This window comes from Arachis ipaensis, chromosome B07 (genome assembly GCF_000816755.2).
Source record: "Arachis ipaensis cultivar K30076 chromosome B07, Araip1.1, whole genome shotgun sequence".
Taxonomy (NCBI): Eukaryota; Viridiplantae; Streptophyta; class Magnoliopsida; order Fabales; family Fabaceae; genus Arachis; species Arachis ipaensis.
This window is the reverse complement of record NC_029791.2, coordinates 5024210-5043281: the sequence shown is the minus strand read 5'-3', so window position 1 is coordinate 5043281 and position 19072 is coordinate 5024210. Positions and strand designations below refer to the sequence as shown.

General features: G+C 32.9%; 2 protein-coding genes across 2 annotated transcripts; both read right to left on the bottom strand.

Annotated features, from left to right (window-relative positions):
- On the bottom strand, positions 1062–3351 carry LOC107606567 (pentatricopeptide repeat-containing protein At1g71210-like). Its single transcript, XM_016308616.1, has 4 exons — positions 2708–3351; positions 2478–2619; positions 2192–2263; positions 1062–1952 (listed from the first exon to the last, which is right to left on the bottom strand). The coding sequence occupies exons 1-4, from the start codon at positions 3349–3351 to the stop codon at positions 1062–1064; spliced, it is 1749 nt and encodes a 582-aa protein (XP_016164102.1).
- On the bottom strand, positions 5884–7777 carry LOC110264962 (protein MAIN-LIKE 2-like). The gene is made up of 4 exons (XM_021107651.1): positions 7693–7777; positions 7327–7334; positions 6020–6359; positions 5884–5927 (listed from the first exon to the last, which is right to left on the bottom strand). Exons 1-4 carry the CDS (start codon positions 7775–7777, stop codon positions 5884–5886), a joined length of 477 nt encoding a protein of 158 aa, XP_020963310.1.

Here is a 19072-nt window from a genome sequence, read left to right as displayed (position 1 = left end):
CTTCTTCCTCCTTTCTTTTTCTTCTCGTCTCTCAGTTTCTTTCAACAATATCAGTTTGTTGAGTTTTCAATTAGATTCTTTTTGCACTAAGCAGTAGACCTTATACGAAAAGCTCTCCCAAACTACTCTTACAACATTGGCTTTCAATCTGTATTTCTAAGTAGCAAGTTTCTAGCAAAATGAGTTCTAAGAAGAGTATAAACTTGTATGATCCCTGACAAATATAGATACTAAGCTCTCATAGTAATTTACTAGTATATGTTCATGAAAAGAATAAAAGAGGCCACCCAGAGATCAACATAGTTGATTCCTGTTTTTGAAAATTTTGAGGCTAATCATTTGATGAAATATGAGGAAAGCTTTGATGAATGGCAAACAGAAGTAAGAACTAAAATATGACTTCAAGTGCAAATTCTAAATAAGGAAGGGAGTCAAGCACACAATCATTAAAGAAACCAAGGTAAAAAAGACAGATTAATTCTTCTACAAACCAAAATAAGAGCCAGTAGAAGAGAGAACTATTGTCAAATAAAGATAAACCAATATAGCTTATGCTCAAATAAGAATGCAATGAAGACGTTGCAGATCAATGAGGGAACACCAATCCCCTATCTGAAGCTTCAACTTTGTATCATATTTGATTTTTTATTTCTTGGGCAATGACTATTACCATCAAATGAGGTTAAGATGCAATACATCAAACTTGCAAAAAAAACAGTATCAGATAAAAATGAAGTTAAATCAAATATCACAGCTTATGTAAATCTAATGTGATAACTGATAAATAATGCAATGTGGAAACTATTTTATTTCCCATTGCTTCCACACATAAAAAGAAGGGTTTTTTTTTGGTGGGGGAGGGGAATAGTCAACATAAAAGGATTGCACAGGAAGTAATATTAATAAATGATACAGATAAAAAAAAAAAACTAAATCCAATGCATCCAAGATAACTTCTTTCTTTTGATAAATATGCAATTCTAAAAAATATCCTTACCAAAATTGGGTGGACCATTTTGGATATCTAACGCATACTGACCACTTGTTCCTTAAATGAGCATTCAGGTTTCTCTGTAGGATAGTATCCTTTTACTTTCTTGAAACCACCTCTGAGCCTCGTCACTCATCCCATGCCTTTTGAAACCATAAACCATGGTGGTATAACGGTTGGGCTCAAAGCCCCTTCGACGCATCCTTTCAAACAACTCATAAGCCTTCCCCATATCACTCTTACATGCTTTTCTCAACAACATATTGTAAGTGTAAATGTCAAGTGGAAAGCACTTTGCTATTAATTTCTCCAAGTCCTCAACATGGCTAGCTCTATGATGACCATAAAATGCACCAACCACAAAGCTAAGCATTGACCAATCAGTTTTTCCCTCCTCTTTCACTCCTCTTAAACGAACACAGGCATTGTAAACTTCCGGTGAAAACATAGATTGATAAAGAAGTACGTTACCAAGAAAAGAGGTTAATCGACGTCCCATTTTCTTATACACATTAACAAGATTCACTGCCTCATGATATCTTTTCGATGAACAAAGCTCCAGTAGAAGATTCTCATGGCATTCAATGGTTGGATGAAAACCGTCTTTTAACATTTGGGGTAAGAGCAGATACGCAGGTTCAGGATTCTTGCTCTTGCAGAGAGAAACAACTAAGCAATTATATAACTTTTTAGTCGCCAATCCCAGGGACCAAACATTATTAAAGAAGATAAGAGCATCATAAGTCCTTCCACTTTTCAAATAAGCTTTCAACATAAGAATTAGAGAAGATGAAGTGGGCTGAATGCCATTCTTCTGCATCAACTCAAACACTTTCCAAGCCAACTCAGCCTGCTTGGCATGCCCAGCCGCATCAATGAAACAATCATAAATATAATGTTGACTATCATTATGGGACAGCATCTCAAACAAACTGAAAAGCAGAGACCTTGAATTGCCCATCTGAAGTAATCAACAAACAACAACTCTACATAGAGCCGGTGTCACTTTATGACCCTTCTCCTTCATTTCAATGAGAAGACGAGCAGCAAAATCTCCCCTATTCAAATAACTATCTTCCACTCTTCCCGCCCGGCACAGTGCCGTTATAAAGTTGTCATACGTGGAAGCATTAGGCATAATTTTCCAATCCAAGGCATTGCATGACTGATAAGCTGAAAGAGTTGCTCCATCATGATTGCCTTGGAATTGAAAATTATGACTAATGCTTCCTTGGACTTGAACAAATCAAGAGGGACATCCACCATCCCCACCTTGCAAAAGAAGCACAGCACAGCATTCATGGTAACCATATTAAGTGGATCTCGACAAACCAGGCCACCCTTCACAAGGTCCCTTATCCAAACCCCATAAGCATGATCCAACGGAACCAGCCCCGAATCTCCAAACCCTCTAACCAACCTAACACCATGATCAAACCTATTGCTCCCACACAAAACACGGACAAGAAACACAAGAAACACTCACCTCGGAGCCAGGAAACTCCTTGACACCATCCACCAAGCCAAACAAGAACCCTTCAGCTTCATCCAACCTCCCCTGCTTACACAAACTCTCCATAACAAGGACATTGGTATACCGATTATCAAAACCCCTCATCCTAATCTGCCTAACAATGACATCAACAACATCGAAATAACTCTTCTCAACAAGGGCATTCAAAAGCACATGGTAACCAAAGGTATCCAAGTCCAAACCATGAAACATGGTGGAGTGCAATCTCAGGCTTACCCGCAATAGCATATCCAATGACGAGAGTATCATTGAACCGCGCACGAGGGTAGAAGGCGGGGCCATGGCGGCGGAAGGATCGGAGGAACTCGATGATGGTTGACATTGATCTGTTGCGTGCGAGGATTCTGAAGATGGCGGAGAAGGTGCCGCGCGTGTGGTGGAAGCCGGGCTGGCGGCCGGCCCAATCGAAGAAGCGGAGGCAGGGGTAGACGTGGGCGGCGGCGGTGCCATGGTGGAGTACGGTGAGGATGAAGGACTCGTCGAGACGGGGGAGTGTTAGGGCGGCGAGAGAGGCGTCGAGGGCGGCGTCAGAGCTAGAGTCCGTCGAAGAAAGAATCTGAAAGATTCGGGTGATGAGTGGGTCGCGCGTGTTGAACCAGTCCTTGACGGAGGATGCGACGTCGTTTTGGTTTATTTTTCTTAAGACGGTGTGGCAGTTATGAGAAGAAGAAGATGAAGAAGAAGAAGAAAAGGAATTGATCTGAATGAGAAGAGAAGAGAAGAGGGATCTGCGTTTGGTTACATGTTTTAGTGACTGTAGCATTGTGGATGTTCTCTCTCTCTCTCCGATGCCATTTCCATTTTCATTTTCATTCCTCAAACCCATTTTCACGCTCTTTCTTCAATTTTACACAAACCTAACCTAGCGGCTCAATTTTATTGATATGAAAGGAGGGTGTGTGTCATTTCCGAATATGGCATGATGGGATTTCATACTAATATATGGGGCAGCCTTTTTTCTAGTGTCAGGTGCTTTAGCTCGGACCCTAAGATATGTTTGTGTTTTAGTTTTGGACCAACAAATCGGTTGGTCCGATTTGAAGGGGATGAATTTTTGAATCCTCTGATACGCTTAATCGGACTCTCCGAGTTGCTAGTAGAGGGTATTTTTTTTTAATTCGTTTAACGAAATTAGAGGGTGCGAGTAGATTATTTTAATAATTTTTTGAATGAAGTATACCTAATTGGAGGATCCGACATGTTGGGGACTCTAAAAAAAAGTGTATGAATGCTGGTGAGACCCACTCGTGTCTTCTTCTTCTTCAACGGTTCTTTCCTCTGATTTTTCTTTCTCTATTTCTTCATTACTTAGCGTTCATATTAGTTACAGATCGAGTTTTCAAGTTTTTAATTTTGTTTATGGGATTAAAAGAAATGAGTGACAAAGTTTTATTGAAGGTGTATTATTTTGGTCAGATTTTATTACAAACATCTGAAGGAGTAAGATTTGTTTGTGAAAATCCGTTAGATATTGTGATTCCTTTCACAATCTCATTTGAAGAACTCAAAGGTGTGTTCTGTGAAAAGATCCATTCTGAGAGGGCAAGAAGAGTAGCCTGTATTCTATATAGATACCCTGTGCAGGTGTTTGGTGGATTCGTCCAGTTTCAAACCAAATATGTAACGGACGAAGCGAGCATGCAAGAGATGTTTTCAATGTTTATTGAAAATCGGAGTTAACTCGCGTTCATTGAGTTGTATGTTGAGTTCGAGCAATCTGAGGCCGACCAGAATATTCTACGGGAAGATTACAATAGCGACAGTGAAAAAGAGTTCGAAAGCAACTACGAAGTTGTTGGTCCAGATGGAGATGAAGATCAAGGTGACGGACCTATGGCTCCGAATGTGTCAGATGTGGCAAATGCATTGGCAAACGAAGTGCCGTTTGAGGAGCTATCATTCATGCGAGTTTTGGATTTGGAAACCATGCATGTTCTGGAGTTTCTGGATTATACCAGTGCAAGTACATAATTCTCTATATTTATAATATGTATTAGAATTTTTTAATAATTTATGTTGATAGTTGGACCAACTAGCTAAGTAAAGTGTGAAAATTTACTGGATTAGTATTTATTTTTATTCACCTGTTTGTGTATCTAAGTTTAAGAACGTTAATTTTTTAGCAAGTGACTGAATTAGTTGAACATAAATTAGAAGTTATATAGAAATTTGCAAATCAGTTAAATATTAGTTAGGATTTACGTGTTAAGTTAGAAAACTTCAGTAAACATATTTATTCGTATTTATTAGTAAATTAGTAAATTAGATTAATATAAATTAGTATTTATTAGTAAAATAGTAAACCACTGAGTTAGTTAAATAGAAATTAATATCTGATAGTAAATTAGTGAAAAATAAATTTGCTTTCATTGTAGATAAGTCAATTAGTTAAATATAAATAAATTGGAGTTATGTTATAATTGATGCAGTAAAAAATTGTTTACGTTCATTTTCGATGTTATAATATTTGTGTTTTAAATATGTTTTGTATGGTTGTCTTTATGGCAGAAATTTCTTTTGTCGCAGATGGTGAATTTGCTGTTGGGATGGAATTCAGTTCTAGGAAAGCTGTTATTAAGGCGATAAAAGAGTATACCATACGAAGAAGCGTAGACTACCGGGTGTATGAGTCTGAGCCTTTGACATTTTATGCTAAGTGTACACAGTATGGGTCAGGGTGTGATTGGCTTATCCGGGTTAGCATGATCAGCCGGAAGTACTGTTGGGTTATAAGGAGGTATAATGACAGTCACACATGTACCAGAGCCACAATTTCTCAGGATCATTCGAAGTTGGATTCGAATACAATTGCAGAAGCAATAAAGCCGTTGGTTGAGGCTGATCCCGCCTTAAAGGTAAAATCGGTTATAGCAAAGGTACAATCGAAGTTCAACTACACCGTTAGTTATTGGAAAGCATGGTTGGCTAAGCAAAAGGCAGTGGAAAAAATATTTGGAGGCTCGAAAACATCGTACGAAGCCTTCCTAAAGTGACTTAGCGTCAGATATCTATATCGTCGGTCACCACGCTCCCAGTTAGGCCACCTAATATGATATATTTATTTAGTGCAACTGAATTTTAAATATCAAGAAATTGATACATTGTAACATAATATTATCTGTTTGCTAGCGGAAAACTGCGTGGTTCCCTAGGTAGCGGAGATAGATAAGGCAGTCGGATCCAAGCCCATACGAGCAGAAGGGTTAGTGGACCATCGATTTCCTTGCAGTTAAAGTGAGATGCCCTACATAATGCCCTGTAAAGGTGTGCTAAGCATGCTGATCCCCAGCTATACTGTCTAATACTGCCGAAATCACGAAGCAATGGAAGAAACTTCCAGTGCACAACTGCCCTAGATTTATCCCCAAACAAGATCGTCCCGATCAGCAACATAATGTGGTACTTCACATACCCACGTATACTTATCTCATCAGTCAACTATAAATTTTCTTTTAAGTCGCGCAGCCACGTAAGTTTTATGCAGCATCCTCTACACTGTTCCTTAGACGGTGCAACTCCAAATTGTTCCAAACACTCAGCCTGCAACGCTTCGAAACTACTCATTGTCATCCCCGTGACTGGAAGACCATCCGTCGGAAGACCAAGAATTAAAGCGACGTCTTCAAGAGTTATGGCACATTCATCAATGGAAAGATGAAACGTATGTGTATCTGGGTGCCACCGTTCAATTAGAGCATTCACAAGTGCTTTCTGGCACTGTACTACACCTATCTGAGATGCATGATAAAATCCAGTAACTCGTAAATACTCCTCCACCCTATTGTCGTACCGATTAGGAGGAACTGGATGATTACAGGTCAACATTCTTAATTTCTACAAAAACATAACAAATTATTAGTCAACTAATTAACCATTACTAACTTACTACTAGGCGGCAATAAAGTTCTAAGTAGATCAAATCATTAACAAAATTGTTGCACAATTAACTCAACAACACATATTAGTTGAAGCCACACAACATTCATAAATTATTTGACTAAGGCAAAGTAAAACAAATATTTACAACAAATATTTGACTAATCCTTGAAATCTCTCAAAATTAACTGTTAATGACATCTACTAATAAATACATTCCTAATCAGTTCTAAAGACTATGACAACATTAGACATGCTGGTTATATATTTATTTCCAGTAGATTCTAATTTTTAAATATATAACATTATAATTTGTATTTTTAATTATCTATTAACTAGTACTTAAGTAAAGTTAAACACATATATATATATAAATTTTAAAATTTACTAATAATCATTCTCATTATCTTTCTAAATTCATTTACTAATAACAATAATGAATAATTAACTTCCACAGTTATGATTATAATTAATGAAATCAAACTAAATATCTGTTAAAAATTAATACTAATCAATCATTTTTTTTTCTTACATTCAATTACTGCTCGCACAATAATATTTAATTTTCTAACAATTATAACTTGAAAAAATAAAAAATAAAAAAAACGTTCTATAAAAATTTTTATTAAAGATCCGGTCCTATTTTACATTTTATAATTTATTTTCTAGATACAATGATTCACTTCACTTCCTAACACTAATAATAAATATATTAAAAATAATTAAACAAATTCAAAAAAATATTGTCTTTGTTTTACATAAATATAACATCATTCTAACTACATTTTCAGATTTTATGTAACAACAATAATAATAATTCAGACCATAACAATAACAATTTTAAAAAATAAATAATAAAAAAATTCAGGAAAAAATTTAAAAAAATTTAAAAAATAGTTCTAACCGTTCTATGTATATTTCTAACCTCAGATCCTAATAATAACAGGAACAACTAAATTGTAAGAACAATATTTATAATTATAAAAATTTAACAAAATATTAAATAAACTTACATAATCAGAATGGCTGATATAGTGTCTAATATGAAGTTCAGGACGATCAACATCTTTGATTTTATATTTCTTTAGCATTTTCTTTATTTTTTCACCAAAGACACTCACTACCAGCAGAGGAATGAAGAAGAAGAATGGAGTTTGGAAGTTAGGGGTGAATGCTGAAAGTGAGTTATCGGATAGTGGGTGTCCCGACTTCATGCACTATATTGGTAATCAGTGCACCGTTTGGAGAGCGAGGGTTGGACGACGCGTGTCCAGGGAGTCACAAAACGGACCATCCGTGTTGTGAGCTACATGTCGCAGGGTCCGAGTTGAAGAGCTCCAGCATGTCGCAGGGTCCGTGTTGGGGAGCAGCTGCATGTCGCACGGTCCGACTTGCACATACCTACACCCACGGTCTGATTTCCTTTTTAACTGACACCACCCCTTTGTGCAGCACCCCTCCTTCCCATAACCGGATTCAACCCCAGCCTTCCTTCCATATAGAAATTAAAAAGCGTAACCTAGCACCTCATCTTTTATTTTGATTTACATATTAAGTTCTGAATATTATCTGCGCTATTATCTTAATTAGCGGCTCAACAGGCAGCAGTGCAGCACTATCAAGTTCAGCAACAAAACACTCTTTATCTTCATGCATAGTTAATAAATAAAAAAAATATTTTTTAATTTTATATTCAATTTCTTAAATTATCTTTAGTTTCATTATTTTTTTAATTATTAATGTATATTTTTATTATATTCTCTCACTATGCCACGTACTATTCTTTTTTCTTATTATTATTCTTTATACACATATCTAGTATTATCTCAACACCACTATTATATTAACTTATTCTCTTCTCATTTCTTGTTTTTTTCTTCTTCTTTTCTTTCCATCTTCTCTTCACTCTATCATAGTTAATTATCACCCAATACGATTATTATAACTCTCAATCTTATCTATCATTTTGATCTATAACCATTTATTGTGATAATTTTTTATGTATTGTATAAGTTTTGATAAAATAATTCTTTTGTCTCTCTTAAATATCTAGATGTGTATAAAGGGCTTGTTTGGGTGAGCTTCTAAGAAAAGATCTTTTTTCGAGTTATCTTTTTTTAAAAGATCTTATAGAGAAATAAAAGTAATTTTATGTTTGGATATCTCATGTAAAAAGGTCTTTTTATCAATCAATTATGTTTGGGTATAACAATATAAAAGTACTTTTTTGTTTATTTATTACATGAAAAACATCTTTTTTTTAAGGAAAAAATATCTTTTAAAAAAAGATGTAAATTATAGCTTCTCAAAAAAGATTTTTTTTTTATTTTACTAGTGCTTTTACTTTTACTACTAGAAATTTGTCAAACACGTTAAAAAATAAAAAAAGATATTTTTTCATTGAAAAAATATCTTTTTTTAATAAAATAATGGCGTCCAAACATACACAATACTATAGTTATTTTCTTAATTTGCCTAATAAGTCATCTCATTAATTTATTAAAAAGAAATTTATGACATAAATTATTTAAAATTTTTGCTCAAATGATCAAAATTTGTTGTCAATAATTCTAAAAATTAATATCAAAATATTTATTTTTAATTAATGTAATAAATAATAGTACATCATTATAAGTTTTGTAACTAATAATTATAAATTTTAGTTGCATTTTAATATAGTACACCATTGCTTTTCATATTGGATTACCACTATATAAGTTTCATATTTATTTTATTATATACGTTGTAGGATTACCATGTGTTCATAACACGCAGCTGAAGAAAAGAAAGTAATCCTAAAGATCTATTTTGTGCTTAAACTTTATTCCAATAAATAATATATAATATAGATCAGATCTAAATACCTTTAGATGCTTTAGTAAAAATTTTATTCTTCGATTGTACGAAGACTCTATGCGTATCCACACCGAGACCAACCTTTGCTGTCAACTCCTTGACCAATGGACATCTGATATAAATTGAGAAACCTCTTGCAACTCTTTGCACACCATAAAATTTTTCTCCAAGAATTAGGCTCACATACATTTATGTGCGTAGAGGTAAAGGAATAACAACCCTTGTTATTCTCTCTGTTTTTCTAATGATTCATCTACTCTTGGCATACATATATATAGTATGAGATTTGTTAATGATTTTAAATTTGAATATCAATTCAAATTTAAATCATATCTTGAAATTCTAAATATGATTTCTTCAAATTTATGAATCATATCATAATAACTCAATTTGAAAACAGAATCAGTTAGGATCTCATCCAAATTTAGAAATAGAATAACTAATTATTCTCAAATCTCATTTAATATTCTCAATTATCATACTATTATTATATTCTTGGTGCTAGCAAAGAATATAATAATATTCCATTTGAATTTATATAATTATTTATTTGATCAAATCAAAATAATAATTAAATAATTCTATAGCAAAGATTAGAACACTCGTTAGTGTGTGACACCATAGGTTCAATACTAAGCAGGTAGTAAATTAGTCATACTAAATTTACTAATCGAGGTTGACGTCTAGCAACACTCCTCAACGACCCAATAGTATGAAGTAATATATTTTTACTAAGAACCTTAGAAGAATAAAGTATAGTTCCTTCCATATTTCCAGCTCTTGGTTAACCCTTAGAGTATGGTTTAATTGTCAAACTCTAACTTGTTACCATTATTATAATGAACTGTGAATGACCTAAGAAACTCATTTCTTCATTCATTCAATTCCCTTGGCCAAGGTTTTATTCATCTCAGTCATTATAATCATAGAGCTCAAACTCTTTACCAAGAGTTGACAGATTCCTTATTGACTAATCATTAATTCTACAAGTATTTAAATCATACTCAATATCCATTCAACTAGCACCCTAGGGTATTAGATGTCCATAATCAAAGTATAATAAATACATTGTTAATTACTATGATAGTCGCAGGTCAAAGGAAACTCTATTACTATGTTCATCTTGAGAATATCCTATTGACAAATATACGGTAATTATAACCATTAGAAATTCTCAATGTGAGTCAGTTCAATGGTCATATCTCTATATGCACCATCTATATATATAATTTAATAAGTGAGATCTATTAATCTTCATCCAATGAAGACCATTATATATATATATATATATTGATCTTTCCGGATTATTAATGTCCTTTTTAATAATCCTATGACCAAGAACAATTTAGATTAAATTATAAAAGATTTATCTCTCAATATTATGATCACTATTACAATGATAAATCTCTAAATTTAATCAAGGACCTTATTATATTAACATTTTAATATAATAACAATAACAAATTATTTGAGACATGATTGATTGGATTGTGGTCATACTCCTTATTCCCAACACACGTTAATTAAATTGTACTTTATTATTTTATTTTATCTATTTTAAAATAATGTGATTATATTATAATAAGAATGACATTAATTTTTATAATCTAATATGAATCTTTTTACTATTTTATTTGTTATATGAATATTGTTTATAAAAATTAGTTATTTAAGGTGAAACACTACTTTAATTAAAAGAAATAAAAAAACTTTTAAATTCATCGTCTTGTTTTACTTCTTAATTCTCTTTGATATTACTCAAATTTAATAAGTTAATTGTGTGATTCCTTGTGATTAGTTAAAAGATTCAATTTTTTTCTTCTTTTTTTTTTACAATTTTAAACAAACTCAATTTTGTTATTAAATAATTTTTATGGGTCATGGGATTTTTAACTTTTTCTATAATTGTATTTTTTTTTCTACAATAAGTACTTTTAAATTATCTAATGCTTAAAAATTTATTTTTTTATTTTTTTGGAAAGGAGAAAATTAAAGTTAAATGATATTAGTTATTTTTTTAATAAAATTATATATTTACTTTTTGTTACTTATTTTACTTTCTTTTGGGTCTATATATTTACTTTTTGTTACTTATTTTACTTTCTTTTGATGGTCTAAATTAGTCTATATATTATCTAATTATTTCTATTATTTATGCAATATTTTTTCTTCTAGTAATTATTTATTAATAAATGTTGAATTAATTAACAATTTTGTTTATTGTATTTCAATATGTTTATTTTAGTTACATTCAATAAATTGTTTAAATTCAAACCTATTTTCTCGATTTACTTTTTAATCAAAATGATTGAAATTATTTAAACTGAGATTTTTAGATCCTAAAGTTTTTAAAGTAAAAGAAAAATACAATAAAATAAATTAGAAAACTAATAAAATAAAATAATTTTATTTTATTGAGTTGTCAAATTAGTTAAAAAAAACAATTCAACAAATGTTCTTATCTTGCTACATCTTTAATATTATATATTAATCTCATAATCGATAAAAAATAATATTATCAAATGTAAAACAGATTAAAAAAAAAGAAGTTAATAAAATATGCGTGAGATTTTTTATTCTATCATTAGTAGGTGTAGACTTTCTTGAGTCCTTTATAAGCCACTAAAATAATTTGTGATATATATTAAACAAATAATATTAAATTAATTAATTTTTTAAATATAATTTATTTATTTAATTTAAGTATAAACAAATTTTCATGTATTTAGATGTCACGTACAATATTTAACATAATTAATAGTTTAGAAAATTAATCTATTAATGTGTTAACAAATTATTAATAAGTGTAGATTACGTCATTCATATGTCAATCAAATAACCAGTATCATATGCTAGACAAATGATATTATAAAAGACAAAACTAATAATTTTTTGCAAAAAGTTATGAGTGAACTTTTTTGTAATGTTAGTGAAATAAGTATATGCAAAATTAGTTTCAGATTATGTTAATAGGATTAAAATAAGATATAAGAAATTGAAAAGTGAAAAAAAAAAAACATAATAGCATATATGTGTCATATTTTTTGAGTCTTTCTTACACTTTTATAAGGATAACCTATTCATATTTTTTATTGTCAATTTTTTTTAACTAACCACTGCGCCTCACTGTTTTTTAGATTGTTCATACAATTCGAATCATGAAAAGAAGCAAAAAAAAAATATATTATGATTTATTAAACTATTCTCTTTAGCAGTATCATAAAAAATAGATAATATCCATTATCAACAAAATACTAAATATAATTATACAACTCAATAATATCACTCGAAAATAACACATAGGACTTATTGACACTAATAATATACTACAGAAGACACAATAACAGTACTATCTATTATCATGTATACTACACATTAAAACTTCTTTGCCTGCTGAATACATTTTTACTGTTTCACTTCATGTTGTATTTGTTGGCACGTTGATTTCATGTCACCTAGAGCACTTACATGCTGCTCACAGTTTCATACAACTCTTGTGTCTAAACTTTTTATATATGTCTCATGGTATCTATTACTTGCTCTCTACGCATCCAAAGTCCATTATAAACTGTTGCCTAATATTCCATTATTTTTTCATTCATTCTTGCTGCTCTAATCCCATTATTTTCAACAACTACTCTTACTTCATTCATACTAACCATTCTCATATGCTGCATTTTTTTAAGTCGTTATAGATTAATACGTATTAATATGTAAATAAAAGTATTAATCGACTTTAATAAACATAGACTTTAATAATTGTATCAAACGATGTAACAAAAAAAATATAAATAGATTTTAATAAACATAGAATATATTTATAGGTAAATAAATAAATAATTTTTTTACACATAACTTAAAATGATAAATATAATCTTTTTTATTTTTGAATAAATTAAATATAATTTGTATAACTGCATAAAAAATATAAATATTTTTTATTTATTATCAATTATTACGTCATAATTTTTTATAAGAGTCTCGCTAGGGAAACAATGGAGTTGTATACAATAGCTACAATGGGTTGTTTATTGGGCCCAATTAAAACTAAAAGAGTAAATTAACCATCAATAACCCTAATTCCTAATGGCTGTTTAGTTTACCTCACCCCCAAATTAATCCTATTTCAAATTTTTCCCCAATTACCCAATCCTATTGGTTTCCACGGTTTGGCTCCCCTACCCCAAACCCTCCCAGTCGCTACAGAGACGCCCATCGACGGAGAACGGCGTGCGCCGGAAGCTGCAACATCGGAAGACGACCTATCCTCGCGAGCATCCTTCATCGCTCCCCTCAAGTCCCTCGCCCTCTTGCCGTTTCCCATCTCCCCGTCACTGGAGCCCAGCCTCTGCGCGGTACCCCTCCGAACCGATCAGCCTCGCACTGTTCCATCGCACATCTCATCGCGCGGAAGCCGTCGACTCCAGCAAACCCATTGCACTGTTGGCAGCTAAGCATCCGATCCTGGAAGATTACCCGCTTGCTTGTCGATCATCCACTGGGAACACAACGAACATCATCGCCGGCAGTAGGCTAACCATCCAAGGTTAGTGGGTTGAGTTGTTCATTTATTGAATAGTAATCGTTGTTGCATGTTGTACTATTGACTGATTTTGCTTCTGATATGAGTGATTATACGTACTGAGAAATCATTAGAAATTAGCTGTTGCTTGAGATTGTTGCAATTGATTTAACAGCTTCGCCGCCTGACGTGAACCATTTACTGGGACCAACGCGAACATCAGAACTATATCGTCGTCAAGCATCCACGTTAAGTGGGTTAGTTTTTTCCTTTCATGAAACATCATTCACTTGCATTTTGTAATGTAGAGAGTCTATGTTGCTTATTTGATTGATTTTACATGGTGAAAATGCAGTATGTGGAATTTTAGTATGTTCGAGCATGTGAAATTAGTTATTGTTTGAGATCGTTACAATTGATATAACTTTTGAGTGGAAAATGTGAAATAAGTTTGTTAATCTAGTTTACATAGCATTTTATTTTCCCGCCCCGTGTGAACCTTTGGATGCGAGGTTACGTAAACCAAGTTGATCACTTGCTTCTTAATGTTGACTATAATGGGATGGTTACTTTAGTAGGGTATTGGATGTTCGGTATTATTGATAGGTTTTTTTTCCCCCTGTAATTGGATGGTTACTTTAGTAGGGTATTGGATGTTTGGTGTTCATGATAGATATTTTTTTGCCCCTTTAATTGGATGGATACTTTACTAGGTAATCAGATGGTTGGTTTTCACAGTCGCATGTATCCATGTTTGATTATAGTTTTCCTTTTATTTAAATATGCTTACTATATGGTCAACTGGAGGATTGAATCGGTTATTTTTTTCATTCTTACACGGTTTGTTTTTTTAAGTAAACTAATGCATGTATGATACAAAAATTGGCTCCTGATATGAGATACCAAATACTAATTTTAACTGAAATTGGTGGCTAATTTAATATCTATTCGCGTTGCTGTTTCTGGCTGTGAACATTGATTTATGGGGCTGCCATTTTGTTAGATCGAGTTAGAATATTTGACACTAATGATTGTTGTGTTGGTAACTGATTCACCCTGTCTATTGGACCAATTGAACTGATGCTGATGGAATCCTTTCTGTTTAGGGGTGTTATACACGTATTGGATGGTTGGTCTTCATGATAGATATTTTTATCGGTTTAATGGGTGGCCTAATTGAGTAACCATTCGGATGGTTGGTTTTCACAATTGATTGAGTGCTTGCTTGATTATGGTTTTTCAGGCGTACTGTATGGGCAAATGGAGAATTGATTCGGTTGATGTCTGATTTTTTTTTATATTTTTTATGTCCCTATGTGGTTTCTTGTTTTTTGGGTAAACATATGCATGTATGACGTAAAAACTGGGTTCTGATATGAGTTACTAAGAACCGATTATAACTGAAATTGGTGGCTAAATTAGTATCTATTCACGTCGCTGTTCCTTGAATATAGTTTTCCTCCTAATTCGATGTGCTTACTATAGGGACAATTGGAGGATTGATTTTGATGATCGTGAATGGTAGTTTGATGTTATTAGATTGAAGGCTTCATTGAATCGGTTGATGTTTGATCGATTTTTTGTTTTAATTTTTTTTGGTTGATTTTGTTAGGTCAACACACCCTTGTATGATGCGCAACCTTGGTTCTAATCTGAGTTAGAAATAACCAATTTTTACTGAAATTAGTGGCTAATTTAAAATATATTCGGAACACTATTGCCGGTTGTAAACATCAATTAATCGGGCTGCCATGTTGTTGTAAGGAATATGAATTCGGTACCAAATATTGACTGAATTTTTTAAATGTTACCTTGTCCTGTTATCTATCTTGTTTCTTGGTTATTAAATTGAAAACATATTGCAATGGATTGCAGGTGTCAGCGGCGTGACATCCGTCCAAACTTCTGCAGTCGATACGAAGAATTAGGTGGGTAAAAAGGTATGAAAATGTTTACGGCGTCGCCCATATATACAGAGGACCAATTGCGTGATCAGGTGTTAGCATACTCACAGCACCTAGCACGAGGATGTTAACGCGACGGGCTGAAGGATTACCACCTATGGAAAAGGTCAAGGGCAGAAAAAAGTAGCATACTGATACTAGAATGCAACTTTTGATTTGCTTATACATTGGTTCTAGTCTTGGGAATTTATTTATGTGAAACTAGGAGGACGTAACTATAGACCCTCTTTTACCTTTTGTAATTTTGTGAATATGTTGGTCTTCATTCACTCAGACATGACATTCTAAAAAATGCATGAAAGTGAACCTCCATTTTCTCTGTGAAAGGAAACATCCATATTCTAGCTAAACCGAACATCCGTCTATCTATGTCTTTATTCAGGGATTTATCTTTAGTTTTCCAAAGTGGAACGACTTGAAATTATTAAGCATTGAGTTCTTGAAATTTGAACTTGAGTCAAGTTTTCATGAAGCGTTCTGAACAGATGTTACAGCGAAAGTGAACATCCATTGTTCCTGCGAAAGTAACCATCTAGATTCTTACTATAACGAACATCCTATCTTTATCCAGAGATTTATGTTTACTTTTCCAAAGTCAAATGACTTGAATTTGTTAAGCATTGAGTTCTTGAATTTTGTCATTGAGCCAAGATTTCATGAAGCGTCCTGAACAGACACTATAGTGACCACGGTTTGAACATCCAGTTATATGCAAAGATGAACATCCAACATTTGTGAGTAGGGATAATTGTGTAATAAATAAGTGGGATCATATAATCAGAATGAACATCCAGCTTGTCTAATAAATTAACCATCCGGATGGATACAATAACGGTGAACATCATTAATATTTAGAAACGAACATCCAAATTTTTTTAAAAATAAACCTACTCTTTCCGGACCAGATAACCATTTTCGTCTATGGTATCTAATACATGAATTACGTACTGAAAGTCATGTCCAACAGAAACTAACTATTGTCGAATGAGCTTAACAAACATACGAGCGCACCAAATTGGTGGGGCTCATTGCGGCCAACATGAGCACCGACCTCTAGAGTCCAAACCTCGTAACCAAGATCCATCTCTTCACTTCCAACCTCAATAACGTCCGATAGTTGTATGGCCTACAATTCCAAAAAAAATGATAAGATAAATCCTTAGTATATATCATTTGCTTGAAATCTCACTAACCAGCACAAATAATGCGACCCAAAAACGAAATCAAGTCAATCATTCTACCAAGCACATAGACCAAAAAAGAAACCTCACTAACTAGCACAAACAATGTCACTATACATCACATACATGAACATGCAGTAGATACAACTACCAAGCACATAGTCTAGACATCGGTTTCAGAGCCAATGGTGACTAGAGTTGTTTTTTTATTCATTTAGTGTTTATCATGTGTGATCATATGTATATTCTAAACTGAACATGCAGGAAGCATATTATGTCGCCCATCCATTGATAACTAACTCTTGGCTATTTAATTTTCATTATCAAATTAAATCTTAATGATGATAATAACATTCGCTATTTTTCATATTCAACAATCTCATGTTTATACATGCAATTTACATTATGTCATATAAATTCATATACCAATAAAAGTTTGTCCAAGAAAGACCTAATTTCATCCAGCGTCACATTAATATGCCATGCTTAATTAACACATGCAAATTTCTCATACATAAAAGCATACCATGAACATAAAATCTTCATAAGTTTGGTTGAATCATGAATGCTTATGATGCATTTGGGTAAGCATTAAACATAAAAATAAACACGCCACTTGCATTGAGCATGAACATCTAATTCACATGAAAATAACTATTCATTATCAATGCATTCAACGAACGTTGCTCACCATATTAGATTTCTCACCCTCGACGACATCATGGTTTGCTACGTGTTCATGTGCATGTGATGAATTCTCATTGCCGTCGGAAGATGGAACACGACATATCGGTTCAACCAAAATGGACTCTATTAAAGAACTTCCGCAGAGTGATAATATGAAGACAAACCTAATATGTAAAATGTTGAGGAAAAAAGTTTGAAAATGTGTAATATGCTCAAAAGAAAGTGAGGTTTTCCAAAATTAAGGAGCCTAAGTAACTAATAAAGGAATAAATGCAAACAACTTAGACTAAAGCAATTTAGAGTGAATTGAGGCTGCAAAGCTTGGTTATTGCAATTGTGTATTGAATTTGCAAGAGTTAATCAAAATTAGCACAAAGACAATAATCAAGGCAATAAAAAAGAAGCCCACTTATTCATGTCAAAGAGTATAAAATAATCACAAAAACACAGCCCTTTGTTCAAAAAGCAATAATATTGATGAAAACCAATTTTAATTGCTCAAAAGCTTCAAAGAACGAGTGATGATGCATGTGATCATTTATGTTCAAAACCAACATGAATAAACCATTTCATTCAAATCACTCAATAAAACATGGTATGCACTTCTTAAAAATATATCAAACAATTGATAATATTTGAATTTTTAACTAAATTGGTGTTTTGATAAAAAAATCACAAACAAGTGCATAACAAAATTCAAGCTCAAACATCATTAGAAATCACATCAAACCGCACAATTGTAAATTATAATGCCTTATGAGGATATAATTTAAGTCAAATGCTGGCCATACATAAGAATTAAACAAAAAGATTTCATTTAGACATTTCATCGAACATATGATGTGCATCATGTGAGCATTCAGGTCAATGGAAGCAGTAATCAACCCATAAAATTCAACCATCAAACACATTGAATCTAGCAACAGATATTAACTAGTCCTAAGCCTAATCTATATGCAGAAATCAGAATTAAAAGCAATGAAATAAATAAAATAGAAAGAACTGGGGACAAGGAAAGGACCTGCCTTCCGCGTTGATGGCTACCGGCGACTAAGAGAGAGATGCGCGACGGGGACGAATGGGGCCCTCTACTACTTTTTCTGCCGGCGAGGGAGAGACAGACGCGCAGGGGAGGGGCTACGGGGGCGGACGATGGTTGACGGTGGCGAAGCCTCTACCGCCGGTGAGTGGGATGATTGCTGAGAGTGACGGTGGCGGTTTCTGGGAAAGAGGATTATTGGGTGAACGGTGCCAATAAATTAGGGTTAGAAGATAACAACGAAGGGGAAGAGGGAAGTAGTTTTTGGATGGATTTAGGTAACTGACCAGAATTTTTATTTCTTTTAAATTTTAAATTAGGAATTATTTAAAATTAAATAATTACCCATAATTTAAAAAACCCCATTGTATGTATTGTACAATAAGGCTATTGTCTCCTCATACTTTCTCTTTTTATAATAT

Excerpts from the sequence above, each read along its gene's own strand:
- LOC110264962 (XM_021107651.1), bottom strand. The coding sequence starts at position 7,777 with ATGCAGCTGCTCCCCAACACGGACCCTGCGACATGCTGGAGCTCTTCA. Across the intron at positions 5,928-6,019 it reads TGCACCGTCTAAGGAACAGT|TACCACATTATGTTGCTGAT; the intron begins GTAGAGGATGCT and ends GGGTATGTGAAG.
- LOC107606567 (XM_016308616.1), bottom strand. The coding sequence starts at position 3,351 with ATGGGTTTGAGGAATGAAAATGAAAATGGAAATGGCATCGGAGAGAGA. Across the intron at positions 2,620-2,707 it reads GCACTCCACCATGTTTCATG|GCAGATTAGGATGAGGGGTT; the intron begins GTTTGGACTTGG and ends TGTCATTGTTAG. Across the intron at positions 2,264-2,477 it reads AGGAGTTTCCTGGCTCCGAG|GTGGGGATGGTGGATGTCCC; the intron begins GTGAGTGTTTCT and ends TTCTTTTGCAAG.